The sequence below is a fragment of the Antennarius striatus genome, chromosome 2 (genome assembly GCF_040054535.1).
Source record: "Antennarius striatus isolate MH-2024 chromosome 2, ASM4005453v1, whole genome shotgun sequence".
Lineage (NCBI taxonomy): Eukaryota > Metazoa > Chordata > Actinopteri > Lophiiformes > Antennariidae > Antennarius > Antennarius striatus.
This window is the reverse complement of record NC_090777.1, coordinates 8,133,872-8,152,528: the sequence shown is the minus strand read 5'-3', so window position 1 is coordinate 8,152,528 and position 18,657 is coordinate 8,133,872. Positions and strand designations below refer to the sequence as shown.

Below are 18,657 nucleotides of genomic sequence, written 5' to 3'. Positions count from 1 at the left end.
TGGCATAGGCTGGGCCATTGTCAGAAACCAGAGTTAGTGGGATGCCGTGCCTGAAAAAGATCACCTTCAGCTGACATATCACAGCTCTTGATGTGATGCTGGATAATAGACATGTCTCAGGATAGTTTGAATAGTAATCTATTACTAGTAAATAGTCTCTGCCTTCATGGTGAAATATGTCAGTGCCTACTTTCTCCCAAGGGAGATGGGCTCTCTCTGTTAATGAGGGGTTCACTTGTTTGTTTGTAATGATGCTCCTGACATGTAGCATACTCACCGACCAGCTGGTCAATGTCAGAGTTCATATTTGGCCAGTAGAGGACCTCACATGCTCTCCTTTTTGATTTTTCTGCATCCAGGTGCCCTTCGTGTATTCTGATGAGCATTTCTATGCGTATAGATGTGGGTATGACAATCCTGTCACATTTAAGCAGCAGTCCATCAACCACAGAGAGCTCTGACTGAATGTGATAATATTGTTTACACGACCCCTTTTTTCTTTTTCTCTTAGATTTTTCATCACTTTCTTCAAAATGGGGTCCTTTGCAGTCTCTGCGGCTATCTTTAATAGCTGTTTCCGAGTGCCTTGGCAACGCTTCATAGACGATGTTAACGTGTTGAACCACATCGTCTTCCTCATCAGTGTCCTGCGTGACATAAATAACAGCTCTTGATAGTGTATCTGCAATGAACATCTGAGTGCTGGGTACATCTGTGAGTTCATAATCATATCGCTGCAGTTTCATCATAAGTCTCTGTATCCGTGGCTACATGTCACACAGGTTTTTCTTGGCTATCCCGAGCAAGGGCTTGTGATCTGTTTCAAGGATAATCTTAGGGAGTCCATAAATATACGTATGAAATTTTTCACAGCCAAAGGCCAGACCTAGACATTCTTTTTCTATGTGTGCATATCTGCACTCCGTTTCTGTCATTGAGCGAGATGCATATGCTACTGGATGCCACGCCCCCTCGTCCTCCTTGAGGACGACGACTCCCAGACCGTCTTTTGAAGCATCTGTAGAAACTTTCTTTTCTTTTCGGGGCAAAAGAACTTCAGTAAAGGTTCGCTGGCTAGAACACTCAACAGTTCCTTCCATTCTGTGTCATGCTCACGTGTAACAGCTTTCGTAAATTAGCGGTTTTTACAGCTAAGTTTTGCACAAATTTCCCCAGATAATTCACCATCCCAAGGGCTTTCTGCACCCCTTTTCTGTCCTGTGACTTCTCCATGTCATGTATTGCTTTTACTTTCACCTCATCTGGTTGAACCGCGGCTGCAGTGATCTTGTCTCCTAGGAAATTGATTTCACTGACACTGAACTGACATTTTTCTCTGTTCAATTTGAGGCCATAATGCTGTATCATCCTGAGTGTCCTATCCATTCTGGTGTCATGCTCTTCCTGTGTGGCGCCCCACACAACCAGATCCACACGCCGTCCAGCCCCTCAATAATTTGCTCCATGGCACGGTGGAAGATTTCAGGGGCAGAACAAATTCCAAAAGGCAAACGTTGGTATGAGTACCTACCAAATGGAGTATTAAAGGTGCACAGCTTAGCACTCTCTTCATCAATGTTCAATTGACAGAAGCCATGCGAGGCATCCATCATAGAAAAATACTTTGCTCCAGTCATTTCACTGATTATTCCTTCCCTTTTTGGAATTTGATAGTGTTCTCTTTTAATTTTAGTGTCAAGGTCCTTGGGGGTCCATACAAACACGGAGTTTGTCATTTTTATTTGATTTGACACAGACCATAGAATTTACCCAGTCTGTGGGCTCTTCTACCCTCTTTATGATAGCCAAGCTCGCCATGCAGTCTAGCTCTGCCTTCAGTATGTGACGTAGAGCTACAGGAACTCTTCTGGGTGCATGAATTACAGGTTGTGCATCCTCTCTCAGTTTGATGGAGTATGTGAATGGCAGTGCTCCAAAGCCCTGAAATACATCTGCATATTTGTGTATTATGGCATCCTGAGACTGATCTGTATTGCTTTTCGGGGCACGTTGCACATTTACCATTTTATTTATGGCATAGACTCGTTTAACCTGCTCAAATCCACACAGGCTTCTTCTCCCAATAATGTCTCGTGTCCATCAGGTACAACAATGAACATCAACTGATGAAGGCGGTTCTTGTGCTTAATCGTCAGCCTGCATGTTCCTTTCATCTCTATTCTCTGTCCATTATACACCTTCAAAGCGACTGTTTTGGTTGATATCTTGGGTCTCACTTTGAGATTTTGTGCATCACTCCAGGTTATTAGGTTTACTTTAGCCCCTGTGTCCAGCTTAAGACACTATGGTGTTATTCACCAGCATAGCAGCAGTCCAAACTTCACTCTCTAGTTTCACTGCGTGCACGTCTCTTCCACCTGCAGCCTGTTTTACATCACTTTACACTGTTCCAGCCGACAGTTCTTCTTCTGTATCAACAGCATGTACTGTCTTCTTACTCTCATATTTTTTATCTTCAAGACACATCTTAGCCAAGTGATTTCTATGTCTACATTTGGCACAAATTTTACCATATGCGGGTCACCGTCAAACTGCTTCTCTGTTTCTGCACCATCTGCAGTCATAGGACATCATTTTCCGTGACTATGCACGTCCTTCCGTGTCCTTTTTATTTATAACGTCCACAGAGATGTCCACCTGTCCCAGTGTGTTTAAACTGGACGCTGTGGTGTTACTCTGTCCGAAAGTTTTTGCATGCATGGCAGAAAGTTCACTAGCATTTCAAATTTTACGGTGCCGTCTAGAGTGAGATTACTGTCGCTTAACATTTTCTCTCTCACCCGCTTGTCACACACACCAAACATGATCTGATCTTGTATCATGTTGTCTTTAAGTTCACCAAACTTGCATGTTTGTGCCTTCGTCTTCAAGTCAGTTAAGAACGCTCCAAAGGACTCTCCTTGCTTCTGCATATGAGATAGGAACATGTACCTCTCATAAACTTTATTTTTTCGGGGTGAACAGTAGTCATCGAAATGCCCCAGATCATCTGTCTTCTCTCCCTCCATAAACGAGAAGGTATTGAACACCTCGATAGCCTGCGGGCCAGCCACTGTTAGCAACAAAGCGACATTGTGTTCTCCCATTCGCCATGATGTAAAGAAGAAACCGTTGCTTCAATGTCCGCCAATTTTCGTCCACATTTCCATCCAGCTGCAGGTGACCGGGCGGTTTTATCCCCTCCATCATCTCCGTTTGTCCTTGTCATAAGTTTATTAATTCCTGGTACCATGTATTGTTATGCTATTAATGAAAAGTCTTGTAACTTGTTATCAGGTTCAGTACTCTTTACTGCCATGTGAGATCTCTCGTACGATCGTTACAGCAGCCGTAAATCATACCAAACCCCCTCACTTTACGACAGCTACTGATAACAGTACACCCGGCATTTTCAAAAAACTTCACTTTGGCCAGTGTTTTCGTCCCGGATATCTGCGTTGTCGTGTGGACGAAAGGTGTAACCACAACAAAAAGCCTCTCTGCCCTCGCTGAAATCATCATTTTCAGCTCCAACCCTAAATACGCGCTTCGTGGGAACGCCCCCTCCCCTACCCGACACACGCTTCAAAGCCTCAATACCAAACGTCACATCACTACATCATGGTGACTCTTGGGCTGGGATTCCTTCATAACTGTCAGAGCCAAACAAGGATTTGAATCCAAATGCGCAACTCGAAGAGGAAAGTATAAATAAGTAATCTTTAATATAAAGTATCAACAGAAATTCACTCAGAGGAAAATCAAACAGTGGCAAACAGTGGTGAGAGAAAAAATTCCTCATGAGGGATCATTTAAGTACTTTTCTCTTACTTCTTCTCCTCATAACTGGTCAGCAGTTCAGACAGAGCAGATGAGTTCACGGGTCTCGACTGTGCCTCGACCCCCCCACCCCACACACACACACTCTTTCCTACCTGGTCAGCAGCCCAGAAAGAATACACAGGTTTAAACTGTGAAAAACTAGATTTTTTTTCAAGTACATTATTGTTGACATGTACTTGATGGATGGGGAATTTAAATAGCTTCTCCTATCATTTCAGCCCTGATCTCCTGAATATATGAACTTACATAAATACACAACGTTAATGGCATATAAAATGGGGTTATAAAATTCACAATACGGAAATAAACAAAACAGTGTCTAATCAATGGTGATTCATTGCTCCGGACAGTAACCTGGTCATCTTGTCATTACAATAAAATTACATTGCCTTCTTCCTCGCCATAAAACAGCTCCACAGCCTGCTGAACATTTAACGATCTCCTCATTTTTGTCTCCAAACAACAGATTCTTCTCATTTCTTTTTTCGATCTCCTTAACCGAAGACCCCCAGCTGGCCACTAGCCATGGTTAGCGTCTGACAACTACTTACTGGTCACACTCTGATCACGTCACTGACTGTAAATACACAAAAGCGACAGCAGTTTTGACCCCAAAACGGCGACCATATGGACAGAAATACAGCACCTGCCGTCTGATCACACGAGTAGAAGTGGGCATTTAAATATGTTTTCTTTGATCAAATGCAAACAATCTCTGGTTGTCCATGGTCTATTGGCTCCAAATAAAAACCAGGTGAGACTTTCACATCTACACTGTCGTTTGAAGATGACATACTTGCCTTATTAGGAAACTTTAAAGGTCCCATCTCGTGCTTTTTTTAATTAATGTCATTCAGCTGCCAGATGTCCAACTAGACTTTATTTAAAATGTCTTTCCCAAAGCTGATCCTTAGCCCTCAATATCATTGATTGAAGGTAGATCTAATATACTTTTGCTCGAGAAGCCTCGTTTGAATGAGCTGGCCCTTATAAGTTAATGAGCTATATCTGTCAAGACCTGCCACATCCCCCCAGATGTGGTTCACATGTGCCACATGCATACATGCAGAACGGTAGTTCAGAAGTTTTTGTCATGTTTTTCACTCGTATTTTTAATGATATAACTGTTAAGTAATCATGGGGCTACTTTTACAGTCAGCCAAACATGACTCGTGACTTCATTATGTATACACTAGATCAGCTGATCATAAGAGAGCCCCGGCGAACATCGCAGATGACTTGTGGAGTAAAACACGGTGTTTGCAAATGGTAAAGGAATGAGTGGAGGTAACATCATTATACGGACAGGAGATAATTAAAGCTGTGTGTCCCGAGAATTGCCACAGACATTAAGAGATTGCTGGCTAAATGGACCGGGTAGCCAAGTTAACGCAGTCTGATGTGCTTTAGTGAAACATGGATGCAATTCCAGATAACTGTTTGTGGGTTAACAGGCTAACAAAGTGGACAGGTCTGGAGACATGAGATGGAATTTGTTTTGCTATCAACTTATTAACGAAACATTAATAAATTTTCCTTATACAGACATTCTCCTTCATTTTTTTTCTGGCGTAGTACAACTGTATGAAAAGTAATTCCCCCCTCATGAATCAATAAAGTATATATCAATATAGCACTTAACTCACACATAAGCCACTGCAAATTAGATAAAATGTATCATGTTGATGTATATGTTTGCTATTTTATTTAACTTTATTCTACTGTAGTAATTGTAGGTAGATTATTAAACCACTCTACCAGACATTGTTAGTCACTCCTTCATGCATATACAGTGATTCTAGTTAATGTGTTCCAGGACCACCGGTAAATAGTGAAATTCCGCAATATTGCAACAAACAGAAGGATACTGCGTTCAATGAGTCTCGGAACGCAGCGCACTTCCGGATGCTGTCAGCCAAAAGAATGCGCGTATGGATCACATGACTACCTGCTAAAAATCCGCAATGAAGTGATCTTGAAGCGCAGATGTGCAAGTGATTACTGTAGTATATGCAGGCCCTGTAAAACACACACACACACACACACACACACACACACACACACACACACAAGGGGCCTGTAGGCATGCAGTGACAGGTAGAGTGGCAATTTCTTCCTGTTGAGCCTTAATGAGCAACTTGTAAGGGGGACGACGCCTTTCTCAAGGGCACCTCGGCAGTACTCTGATACTTCCCAGCTCACACTACAGGTGTTAGGTAAAAAAAAATAGGACAGACCAAGTTCATAATTAAATCAAAAATGCTTTTTTTATATGTATTTATATCTATCCATCCATCCATCAATGCGGATTCATTTGAAACTGATATTCTATCTATAGGTCGGTCGGTCGGTAAGTCTGTCTGTCTACCTGTCTCTAAATATGTGATATTTCAAATGTGCTCACAGTGTTCTAAAACTTACATAGCTGAAGTTTAATTGTGTTCTTTAAAACCACATGGAATCTGTATTTTGTTGGGATAGGCTAACATTATATAATGTCTTAATCTCTGGTAGGTATCTGGATCAAACCCAGCAGAACATCCAGGATGAGGGAGAAGAGGGCTGACTTTGTGGCAGGTTGCCTAGGAGGAAGAGTAATTGCAGCTGGTGGTCTAGGTCAGTACATCATTTATTCCCTGTTCTATTTGTGGTGGTGAAATGTGCATTGATATAAGGAAAGGAGGAAAACAACTACTTGCTGATTTCTAACAATTGGTCCGTTTCACAAAACAAGTTTAGTGGAAACCCTGGTTATGTTAACCCTGAAATGACGGCAACCCAGGGTTTCTGTTTTCACAAAGGGAGGTAACTTAACCCTGTTTCATGAAGTGTAGTAAACTGAACCTCTGCCTTTATTCCTGCAGAAATAGACTCTCTGGAGCTAACCTGGTCGGGAGCAGGTTTTAGTCCAGAAACCCAGGGTTTCCTCTGACTTTGCCCTCTTTCAAAGCCACTCACCCTGTTTCATTTCCTGGTTCTGTCGGACGGAGAGTTTGACCAAAGTTCGGTTTCTTAAACTACTCTGTATTTCAAAGGCATTTTAGATGCAAACATGGCATGTCCATTTGATGAGGATGGAAGTGCAGCATTAATTCACAGAGAAATATTTAAGTATTACATTTAAATGCCCCGTCGACTTTTTCTCCGGTTTGTCAAATTTCCCTGGCAATAAACCCATCACAACATCAAGGAGGAATTCAAAAGAATTGCAGGTGAATGACATGTAGAAATCTAATGAATTAATTTGAAATTATATTCTCTTAATTACAATGTGCTGTAACCTCAGACGTAGATTTGTAACTTTAATTTTCTTAAATTAAAGTTACAATTACATTGGCTGCGTCTATACAGCCAATGTAATTGGCTGCATAGATGGTACCCACATTCGCGTCAAGGCTCCCTCACATAATAAAGAAAATGATGTGAATAGGAAGTCCATACACAGCATAAATGTGCAGGTACATGCAGACTGACTACTGTATGAATGTTAAGGACTGCATCATAGATATACAAAAATTTGTCTAGATCAGATGTGACTATGCACACTACATGTCTGATGTGGAGGCAAAGAGGTTTGGGTCAGTTTCTGATTCACAGATACAGTATACGCTGATTCTTACCTGAGCAACAGACTGTATTGTGGTAGGCGTATAGGTTTTGCAATAACTGACTTGTCTTCATGCTTTAATCCATTTTAACATATCTACTATACGTACATCACAAGCTTTTTGCTGGGGGACAGGGATTACCCATGGAAACCGAGGCTGAATCCGGCCCCCCACAGAACTTCAATTAGGCCAGGCTCAGTGCAGGACGAGAGTCGGGTCGAGATGACTATGACTACAACATTGATGCTCCTCCCTCTGTGAAGCCAAATAAGAAATACTCTGACATTTCTGGACTTCCTGCAAACTACACGGACCCTCAGACAAAGCTACGCTTCACATCCTCAAGGGAGTTTTCTTACATCAGCCTCCTCCCCACTGATGTTGTTACTGGATATCTGACCCTCCGAAAGGCAACTTGCATTGAGTTGGACTGAAATCTGACACAGCTTTTAACCAGAACTGAACATGTAGCGGTGCAATAAGTGGCTGGTCCAGACAGGAGACTCTGAGCACAGGCTGCTCACACAGTGGCAAAGTAATATGTCTGAAAAAAACATCTCCTGGAACTTATAGACTGATCACTGCTCAACATTGTAGGCACTGCTGCTTTCCAGTGCCTAAATCACCTCAGGGTAGTTCCAGAGAGGGCCTGTCAAATGTTTGTGTTGTTCTTCATATTATTGCCACGATTAGAGATGAACAACACCCGACCCTACAAAGTGAAGACCCCAATGATGACCCAGTCAACCTGGCTATTATCCAAGATGGCAGAGCAGTGAAAGGCACCATCTTCGAGAATCATTTTACAGTCTAAGTTACATCATCACAACCTCATTGGACAATAAAAACATACAATACACATTTTATTTGGTCAACTTTATTTCCTACTAATACAAAGTTAGTCTTTTGTATCGTTGCAATAGCTAACATTCTAGGAGTTAAAATGATTAACCTGTGATCAAATTCAGATCAGACTCACCACTGGTGTTAATTGAGCATCTATGTTAACTTTCCATATTTTGCCTGACTGACATAAAACTATCAGAACACGTCATGGGTCGCGAGCCGAATGACGAGAACCCTGCATAAACACCTATCTATCTACACACAGAGGTCCCTCTTAGCAAATGGGATGCCAGGAAGATGCTAGGTAATAGCCAATGGCAGAGCAACTATAAGAATGTTGCGTTCAGGAATCTTTGGGAGCTGCGAGTAGCAACCCGATATTGTATTTTTACCTTTCGTATCCTGAAATTTCTTTTATAACAAGAGGCAATATTTTCCTGTTGAGGCATTTCATAACTTGAAAATTTTGAGTAAATTAGAGGTACCACTGTATATGTGTGTGTGTGTGTGTGTGTGTGTGTGTGTGTGTGTGTGTGTGTGTGTGTGTGTGTGTGTGTGTGTGTGGCCGGACAGTATCAACAAGGGGCAAGATGATCAGAAATGAAGGGGTTGACCTACCAGGGGGCAGGATAGGAGACACCCAGGACAGCTACAAATACCATTGAATCCCACAGCTTAATGGCAATAATGAAGAGGCTGCAAGGAAGTCATTCATTCATTGTCATATGACCACCGCTATACCCGCCACAGCGGGTCATGGGGAGCTGGAGCCTATCCCAGAGGCATAGGGCGTGAGGCAGGGGACACTCCAGGCACGACGCCAGTGCACCGGGGAGCCACACACAAAGACATACAACCACTCACACACACACTCACTCCTACGGGCAATTGGGGACCAGCAGCCAAATACCTCCAGAGAGTAGGGCAAGTCCTGATAATTCAGCTGAATGGTAGGTACAAGGTCTGAGCCATCAAAATATATGCACTGCCAGTCATCAGATATCCCGGGGATCAGAAGCTGGCCAAATGAGGAGATAGAAGCCACATACTGTATATCAAGACTAGAAAGCTCCTCACCATGCATGGAGGGTTTCACCCCAAGTCCAGTAACCTGAGGCTGTGCACTAAGTGGAAAGAGGGAGGCCGAACACTAGTGAGCATCATGGCCACTGTCCAGGATTAAACACTGAAAATCCTAGAGTACATCAGGAAGATGACCCCAAAAGATGAACTGCTCAGTGAATGCCTTAGACAGCAGAAACCTGAGGAGGAGGAGGAGGAGGAGGAGACATCATGGAGGGACAAGCCCCTACACAGCATGTACCACCATCAGATAGATGAAGTGGCTGATATCAAGAATACCTACCAATGGCTGAATAAAGGTGGACTGACAGACAACACAGAGGCACTGATCATGGCAGTACAAGAACAGGCCCTAAATACAAGAGCAATAGAGGCCAATATCTACCACAGTAGATCTGACCCAAGGTGCAGGCTATGTAAAGAAGCCCAAGAGTCAGTCCAGCATGTGGTAACAGGGTGTAAGATGCTCGCCAGCTCAGCATACACGGAGAGGCACAACCAAGTAGCTGTGATAGTGTACAGGAACATCTGTGCCCAGTATGAACTAAGTACCCAAATCCCAATAGGACATACCACCAAAGGTGGTTGAGAATGACAAGGCTAAGATCCTGTGGGAATTTAGTTTCCAGACTGACAAACAGCTGCTAGCTAACAAACTGGACATAGTGGGGGTGGACAAAGAGCAGAGGAGAGCAGTGGTGATAGATGTGGCGATTCCAGCTGATGCCAACATTGGGAAGAAGGAACATGAAAAGATTGAGAAATATCAAGGGTTGAAAGAACAGCTGGAACATATGTGGAAGATCAAGGTTAATGTAGTCCCAGTGGTAGTAGGAGTACTTGGGGCAGTGACCCCCAAACTGGAAGAGTGGCTCCAGCAGATTCCTGGAACAACATCTGAAGCCTCAGTCCAGAAGAGCTCAGTCCAAGGAACAGCTAAGATACTATGCAGAACCCTCAGACTCCCAGACCTCTGGTAGAGGACTCGAGCTTGAGGATGACACACAGATACCATCCCACAAGGGTGAGAGGGACATTTATTTATTTATATTTTATATATATATATAAATGTCACCGAGCCTTTTTGTTTAATTATGTACTTCAAATACTGACCTGGTTCATTCTGGCTTTACTGTCCCTTTAATGAGAGCTTGAAATGTTGCTGGAGCATTAGATAACTCAAGTGGCATCACAAGGTACTCCCAGTGCCCTCTGGGTGTGTTGAACACAGTCGTCTACTCATCCCTCTCCCTTATACGCACCAGATGGTAAGCGTTGCACAGGTCCCTGGAGCAGCTCAAAATCCATGGACAAGAGAGGTACCGGTTCTTGATGGTGATCTTGTTCAGCCCACTGTTGTAAATGCAAGGTTTGAGGGAACTGTCCTTCTTGCCCACAAAAAAGAACCCAGCCCCAGCTGGTGACGACAAGCTGATGATCCTGGCAGCCAGCGATTCCTACAGGTACTTCTCCATGGCCAGGAGCTCTAAACGGGAGAGAGAAAACAGGTGACCCCTAGGTGGCACTGCCCCTGATGTAAGATCAATACAGCAATCATAGTCTGTGAGGAGGTAAACAGGTCACAGGGGACTTACTAAAGACCATTCTCAGGTCCTGATACACCTCAGAGACCTAATCTAGACAAGGAATCTCCTCACCTCGAGAAGCAAGAACACGATTTTTCGCTTGGACGAGACATGACTCAAAACAAGATGAGCTCCAGCCCTTAATCTCATGTTTCCTCCAGTTCGTCTGTGGGTTGTGCTTGTTTAGCCAGGGATGGCCCAGCAACACGGGGCAGTGTGGTGACTCTATCAGATTAAACGTAATCTTCTCCTGATGATTTCCAGAAATGTTCAGCTTGAGGAGAGTGCTTGAGGGGGTGAGGGGTTGATTCTCTGGCCGTTAAGGTAATTCACAACCAGTGGGTGCTATATCCTCTCCAGGGATATTCCCCATCTGATAGCTGCCCCCCTATCCATGAAGTTGGCTTCTGCTCTGAAATTCAATAGCGAAGTCAGAAACAGTTCGGTTATCTTGCCTGACTCAAAGTAGTTCCCATTCCGCCTCATGGGCGGGACTGGTCAAAGACTCTCTTCTTCTCCTCCTCCAGCAGGGCTAATGTTTGGTTGCATGGTAACCCAGCCTCTCATGCTTTAGTCGCCCATTTCTTGGCCTTTCTTGGTACTTGGCATCGCCGAAGTGCCGTGATAGTGGGTAAAGCGCTGGCTCTCACTGACCTGCTCTCTGAGCAGCCTGCGGAGAGCTGAGGGACAGTTTAGTTTTCTGGAACTTAATTAATCACTTGCCGCATTATAGAACTTAATTTCTTCATGAACGACTCGGATTTTGGTATGGGAGAACAGCCTCTGTGTAACATACAGTATAACTCTAACTCACGACACCCGGTTAAAGAGAAAAAAAGGTGCCTGACTAAAAATAAATATCATGATGACAATATGCACAATATGTGCTCTAGATTCTGTAAAAGAAAGATTGAGGAGGAAAAAGAAGAAATGCTTCATTAGAAGAGGGATGTGCAGGAGAGGAGGCAAAGACAAATGTACAACAGACTCGTTTTACAAGGGTGACAGACAGAAAAATAGACGACAGCTCCAGATGAGATGGATCAAAGAAGAAAATATAGGGCCACAACGAGAGTAGGAGGTTTGAGGCTTGGTTGGGAGGGCTGGAGGAAAAAAACAGTGAATAAAGGAGGACAGAGAAGTAGAGACTCATTAGAAGTTGACTCAGCTGAAGAACGGATTGGAAACAAGAAAGAGAAAGATTTTTTTTTAAAAAAGATGGAGAATCAGCCTGATTGACACCAGCAAGAAGAGACAGAGAAAAGAAAAGAGGGAATAAAAAGGATGGAAGAGGGAGTCAGGAGGAGAGGAGGAACAAAATTACCGATATATCTGTTGGACATGAAAAGAAGCAACGGAGTGTTTGATCACCTAGTGTAGCGTAGAATAAATTAATGTCTACCAGTATTCTACATTTGCATGTGTATGCATGTGTTAGGGGGGCTAATAAATGGGTCGTTAATAAAGGATCTGAGGCCAAAGTACCTTTGAAAGGCCGATTTGGAATTGGCACCTCCAGCCATGTGATTATGATAATCCTGCTTAGAACCACACACACACACACACACACACACACACACACACACACACACACACACACACACACACACACACACACACACACACACACACATACACTTTTCTCTGTCTCTCTCTAAGTGTGTTCAATATCACTTGAGGAATTGTTGTGATATGGGTCACCATGGAAATGGCAACAATTTAGGGGAGGCTGACATGTAATGGTACCTGAGTAAAGTACAGAAAAAATGAGAAGAAGGAGGGAGAACTAGAGAGAGAAAATCTATAACAACAGACAGTAAAAGGGTCTGTGTTGAGAAATAATATGACCTTGATAAATTTAAATTGACATAATTATTTAAAGCCCTGGGCAGCACAGTGGTGCAGTGGATAGCACCTTTACCGCACAACACGGTGGATCAGGGTTCGAGTCCCACTCTGTGCGGAGTTTGCATGTTCTCCCTGTGTCTGTGTGGGTTCTCTCCAGGTTCTCCAGCTGCCTCCCACCTCCAAAAATATGCACTTAAGGTTAATTGACCATTCCCAAATTGCCGATAGGAGTGAGTGTGTGTGTGCATGGTTGTCTGTCTTTGTGTGTGGCTCCACAGCACACTGGCGTCGTGCCCGGAGTGTCTCCACCTCACTCCCCATGCCAGCTGGGATCGGCTCTGGCTCCCCGTGACCCTCTGCGGCGGATACAGCGGAAGAAAATGGATGAATGGATGGTTATAAACCACTGGATGTGCAGTAGAGATTTGATTTCCGAATTTTTTTAAGCATTGAAAATTTCACATTTAAATCAAAATTCTGTGACTTTTGACCAAAAAACCTCATATTATATACTAGGATTGATAAAGATTGTCTTTCAGGAGCTTACACAATAATGTGACATTCTTCACATTTGACTAATATATGCCAATATAAAGTCCCTGGTAATTTACTTTGTGCCATTGCTATGGCAGCAATTTTATTTTCCAAAATCCTTCCATCCATTTCCACCGCTTATCCGGTATTGGGTCGCGGGGGCAGCAGCTTCAACAGGGAGCCCCAAACTTCCCTTTCCCCGGCCACATCCACCAGCTCTGACTGGGGGATCCCAAGGCATTCCCAGGCCAGTGTTGAGATATAATCCCTCCACCTGGTCATGGGTCTGCCCCAAGGTCTCATCCCAGCTATACGTGCCAGAAACACCTCCCTAGGGAGGCATCCGCACCAGATGCCCAAACCACCTCAACTGACTCCTTTCCACGCGAGGAGCAGCGGCTCTACTCTGAGCCCCTCGCGAACAGCAGTGTGTCTCACCTTATCTCTAAGGGAGACACCAGCTATCTGCCTGAGAGATCCTATTTCAACTGCTTGTATCCGCAATCTCGTTCTTTCAGTCATGACCCATAGCTCATGACCATAGGTGAGGGTAGGAACGAAGATTGAACGGTAGATGGAGAGCTTTGCCTCTCGGCTTAGCTCCCTCTTTGTGACAACAGTGCAGTGAAGCGACTGCAATGCCGCTCCTGCTGCCCCAATTCGTCCAATCTCACGCTCTATTGTTCCCTCACACGTGAACAGGACCACATGATACTTAAACTCCTTCACTTATGGAAGGACCTCAGCCACCACTCAGAGAAGGCAGTCCACCGGTTTCCTGCTGAGGACCATGGCCTCAGATTTGGCGGTGCCACCAAGCTGTAACCCCTCCTCACCATGACTGCGCCTCAATATCCTGTCCGTGAAAATCACCAACAGAATTGGTGATAAAGTGCAGCCCTGGCGAAGGCGAACAGCTACTCGGAACAAGTCCGACTTACTGCCGACAACCCGAACGCAGCTCTCACTTTGGGCATACAGGGATTGGATGGCCCCCCACAGTCCTGCAGTACCTCCCACAGTATATCCCTGGGGACCCAATCATACGCCTTCTCCAAGTCAGATGATACGATCACAGGACAAATCATTGACCTCCGACCCAGGGTGCTCTGGTACCAAGTACACTTATGAGCATCCTTATGTTTGAACATGGTGTTAGTTATGAACAATCCGTGACTAGCACAGAAGTCCAACAACATAACCCCGCTCGGGTTTAGATAAGGGAGGCCATCCCTCCCAATCACGCCCCTCCAAGTATCTCCATCATTGCCGACGTGTGCATTGAAGTCCCCCAGAAGAACAATGGAGTCCCCTGCAGGGATCCCATTAAGGATCCCATTTAGGGACTCCAAGAAGGCCGAATACTCTGAACTGATATTTGGTGCATACGTACAAATAACAGTGAGTTTTCCTTCTCAAAGCCTTAAGGTGTAGGGAGGCGACCTTCTCATCCACCGGGGTAAACTCCAACACAGTGGCACTCAGCCGGGGGCTTGTGAGTATCCCCACACCCGCCCTGCGCCTCACGCCTGACGCATCTCCGTAGTAGAACAAGGTCCAACCCCTATCCAGGAGTTTGGTTCCAGAACCAAGGCTGTGCGTGGAGGTATGCCCCTCCAGATCCAATTGGTAACGCTCCACCTCCAACACAAGCTCCGGCTCCTTCCCCGCTAGTGAGGGGACATTCCACGTCCCCAAAGCCAGCTTCTGCCGCCCGGGTCTGGTTCGTCGTGACCCCGTCGTCACTGCTACCCATATGGCAGCGCACCCGACCCCATCGGTCTGCCCTGCGGGAGGTGGGTCCACAGGGGTGGGAAGAGTCCATGTTGTCTTTTCGGGCTGAGCCCGGCCGGGCCCCGTGGCAGACCCGGCCACCAGGCGCTCTCTGATGGGCCCTCCATCCAGGCCTGGCAGATGTGGGCCCCGGGCTTCCTCCGGGCAGGGTCACGTTTTTCCGTTTTCCATTTTTCATGGGATCTTCTGGAATCATTCTTTGTCTGGCCCTTCACCTGAGACTTGTTTGCCTTAGGTGACCCTACCAGCAGTACAAGACTCTCGCCAACATAGCTCCCGGGATCCTTAGGGCGTGCAAACCTCTCCACCACGATAAGGTGATGGTTCCTTGGAGAGGTTTTTCCAAAATAACTGACTTTATAGAAAGATGTATGAAGTCACCCTTCTCTACAAATACACCAAGAACAACAGAAATATGTTGTGGAAAGACTGGTGGAAGAATATTATAGAGCAGGGGTATTTAATTAAAACCCACGGAGATCCAGTTATTAAAATTTCCTCTTGATAGATAGATAGATAGATAGATAGATAGATACTTTATTAATCCCGGAGGAAATTGCATATATCCACTGCTCAGGCATTACTTAACAAATAATACTGGATAAACACCAGGAGAAAAGGAAACACTGACATCACAGGACATACCACAAGACATACATTACACTAACAGACAGGCACATGCAGCACTAACAGGACTTATATGCTAAACTATAACTAAAAATATAAACAGTATAAAATTTAAAAATATTACAGTATTAAAATATAAACAGTATAAAATAAAATCTAAACAGTATAAAATTGAATTAAAATATAAAAACAGTATAAAAATAAATAAATTATATATATATATATATATATATATACAACAGTATAAAATTAAATTTAAATTAAATTAAATCCATTTTCAACCCCGTGCTGACCTCGCCACCTCCCCCCCGCTCCTCCTGAGAGAGTCATTGTACCCCCTGATGGCACGGGGCACGAAGGAGGACCTCAGCCTCTCTGTGGAGGCGCTGTGTGACAGCAGTCTGCCGCTGAAGGTGCTTCTCTGCTGGGAGAAGGTGGTGTGTAGGGGGTGCCTGGTGTTGTTCATGATGGCCTTAATTTTAGACATGGTCCTGCTCTCCAGAAGCATATCCACAGAGTCCAGGCTCAGCCCGACCACTGAGCCCGCTCTGCGGATGAGTCTGTTCAGACGGTCCATATCTCTTTTCCTGGCCCCCCCACCCCAACACACAATGGCGTATGACAGCACACTGGAGACTACGGACTGATAGAACATGAAAAGGAGCTTAGGACAGATGTTGAAGGAGGCCAGCCTCCTTAGGAAGTACATCCTGCTCTGCCCCTTCTTGTACACACAGTTGGAGTTGAGTGACCAGTCCAGTCTGCTGTCTAGCTGCAGTCCCAGGTACTTATAGTTTTCTACCACCTCCACCTCACTGCCATTGATGATCACCAGCTGTGGAGAGGGAGGTGCCCGCCGGAAATCCAGAACCATCTCCTTTGTCTTGGAGACGTTGAGCTGGAGCTGGTTCTGTTGGCACCACTCCACGAAGTCAGCCACCAATGCCCTGTACCCCCCCCCATCACCCTCCCGGATACATGCCACTATCGCGGTGTCATCGGAGTACTTCTGTATGTGGCATGTATCCGAGTTGTGCTTGAAGTCTGATGTGTAGAGGGTGAAGAGAATGGGGGATAGAACGGTCCCCTGTGGCGCCCCCGTGCTGCTGGTCACCATAGAAGACAAGCAGTCCCCCATACGGACGTACTGGGGTCTGTCCGTTAGGTAGTCCGTAATCCAGCTCACGAGGTAGGGGTCCACAGCCATGGAGGTCAGTTTATCCTGCAGGAGCTGGGGCTGGATGGTGTTGAAGGCACTCGAAAAGTCGAAGAAGAGCACTCTGACGGCACAGCCCCCGGCGTCCAGGTAGGAGAGTGTGCGGTGGAGGAGGTACATGACAGCATCGTCAACCCCAACCTTGGCCTGATAGGCAAACTGGAGAGGGTCCATAGCACCCTGCACCTGTGGACGCATGAGCTCCAGGACCAGTCGCTCTAGGGTCTTCATTACGTGGGAGGTAAGAGCGACCGGTCTGTGGTCGTTGAGCTCAGTAGGGCGTCCTTTCTTGGGTACAGGGACAATGCAGGAGGTCTTCCACAGTGACGGGACCCTCCCCAGCCGCAGACTGAGGTTGAACAATTGTTGCAGGGGGTCCCCTAGTTCCGAAGCACAGGCTCGGAGGAGTCTTGGGGAGACCTTATCTGGTCCAGCCGCCTTGTAGGGACGGAGCCTCCTCAGCGTTGTCGTCACCAGGTCTGCAGTGATGATGGTCTCGGTCGTGGTGGGAGCAGGAGGTTGTGGCGAGGTAGGAAGTCCAGTGGTTGAGGTGGGGCCGTTGAGCTTCGCAGTTCTTGGAGTGGGCTCGGGAGAAGTGGCAGGGGTGGAAGGAGAGGAAGCACAGGAGGAGGGAGCATCAGTGGAGCGGTCTGTAGGGCCAGGAGAGGCCTGTAGGCCAGGAGAGGTCTGTAGGCCAGGAGAGGCCTGGGACGAGGAGCCGGGAGTGGTGGGGGAGCTGAACCGATTGAAAAAGCTGTTAAGTTCATTCGCTCGTTCAATATTCCCCTCCACAGTGCTGCGCCCTTTCCCGTGTCCGGTGATGGTTCTCATCCCATTCCAGACCTCCCGCACTTGGTTGCGCCCCAGCTGCTTCTCCAGCTTCCTCCTGTACGCCTCCTTGGCCTCCCTCAGGCAGAGTCTCACTTCCTTCTGGGCCTTCCTCATCTCCTCCTCGTTCTTGCTCCTGAACGCCCGCTTCTTCCTGTTCAGGACAGCCTTGACTTCCTTGGTTACCCATGGTTTGTTGTTGGGGTAACACCTGATTGTCCTGACAGGGGCCACGGTGTCCACACAGAAGTTTATGTAGTCTGTAAAACACTGAGCTGCCCCCTCAATGTCTTCCCCATGTGAGCCCACAATAACATCCCAGTCGGTGGTCTGGAAGCAGTTCCTCAGCATCTCCTCTGCTTCTGGGGACCACCTCCTGACCTGTCGTGTTGTTGCTGGCAGCCGTTTCACCAGCGGGATGTAGGTGGGCTGTAGGTACACTAGGTTATGGTCTGATTTACCTAGTGGAGGGAGGGGGGTGGCGGTGTATGCCTCCTTAGCATTAGCGTAGAACAGATCGATGGTTCTGTTCTTCCGTGTGGGACAGTCTACACACTGGACCATTGTGGGGAGAGATGAGTCCAAGGTGACGTGGTTAAAGTCACCGGTGATGATGACGAGCGCCTCCGGGTGCCGGGTCCGAAGAGCAGAGGTGGTCCCACAGATGGTCTCTCGTGCCGCCTCAGGGTCCGCACGTGGAGGGATGTAGACGGCGAGGACGATGACGTGTGAGAATTCACACGCCAGGTAGTAGGGTCTGATGCTAACAGCTGTTAGCTCCAGGTCGCGGTTACACAGTGTTGATTTCACCGTCACATGTCCCGGATGGCACCATCTATCGTTG

At 46.0% G+C, this 18,657-nt stretch overlaps 1 protein-coding gene across 3 annotated transcripts in view; it reads left to right on the top strand.

Moving 5' to 3' along the window:
• klhdc8b (kelch domain containing 8B) overlaps nt 1-18,657 on the top strand; it is a 165,841-nt gene that overhangs the window by 132,761 nt on the left and 14,423 nt on the right. For all 3 annotated transcript variants that reach the window (XM_068338920.1, XM_068338937.1, XM_068338928.1), the window contains one exon: nt 6,358-6,459. In XM_068338920.1, the coding sequence (XP_068195021.1) occupies nt 6,358-6,459 (102 nt within the window). The remainder of the gene's footprint in view (nt 1-6,357; nt 6,460-18,657) is intronic.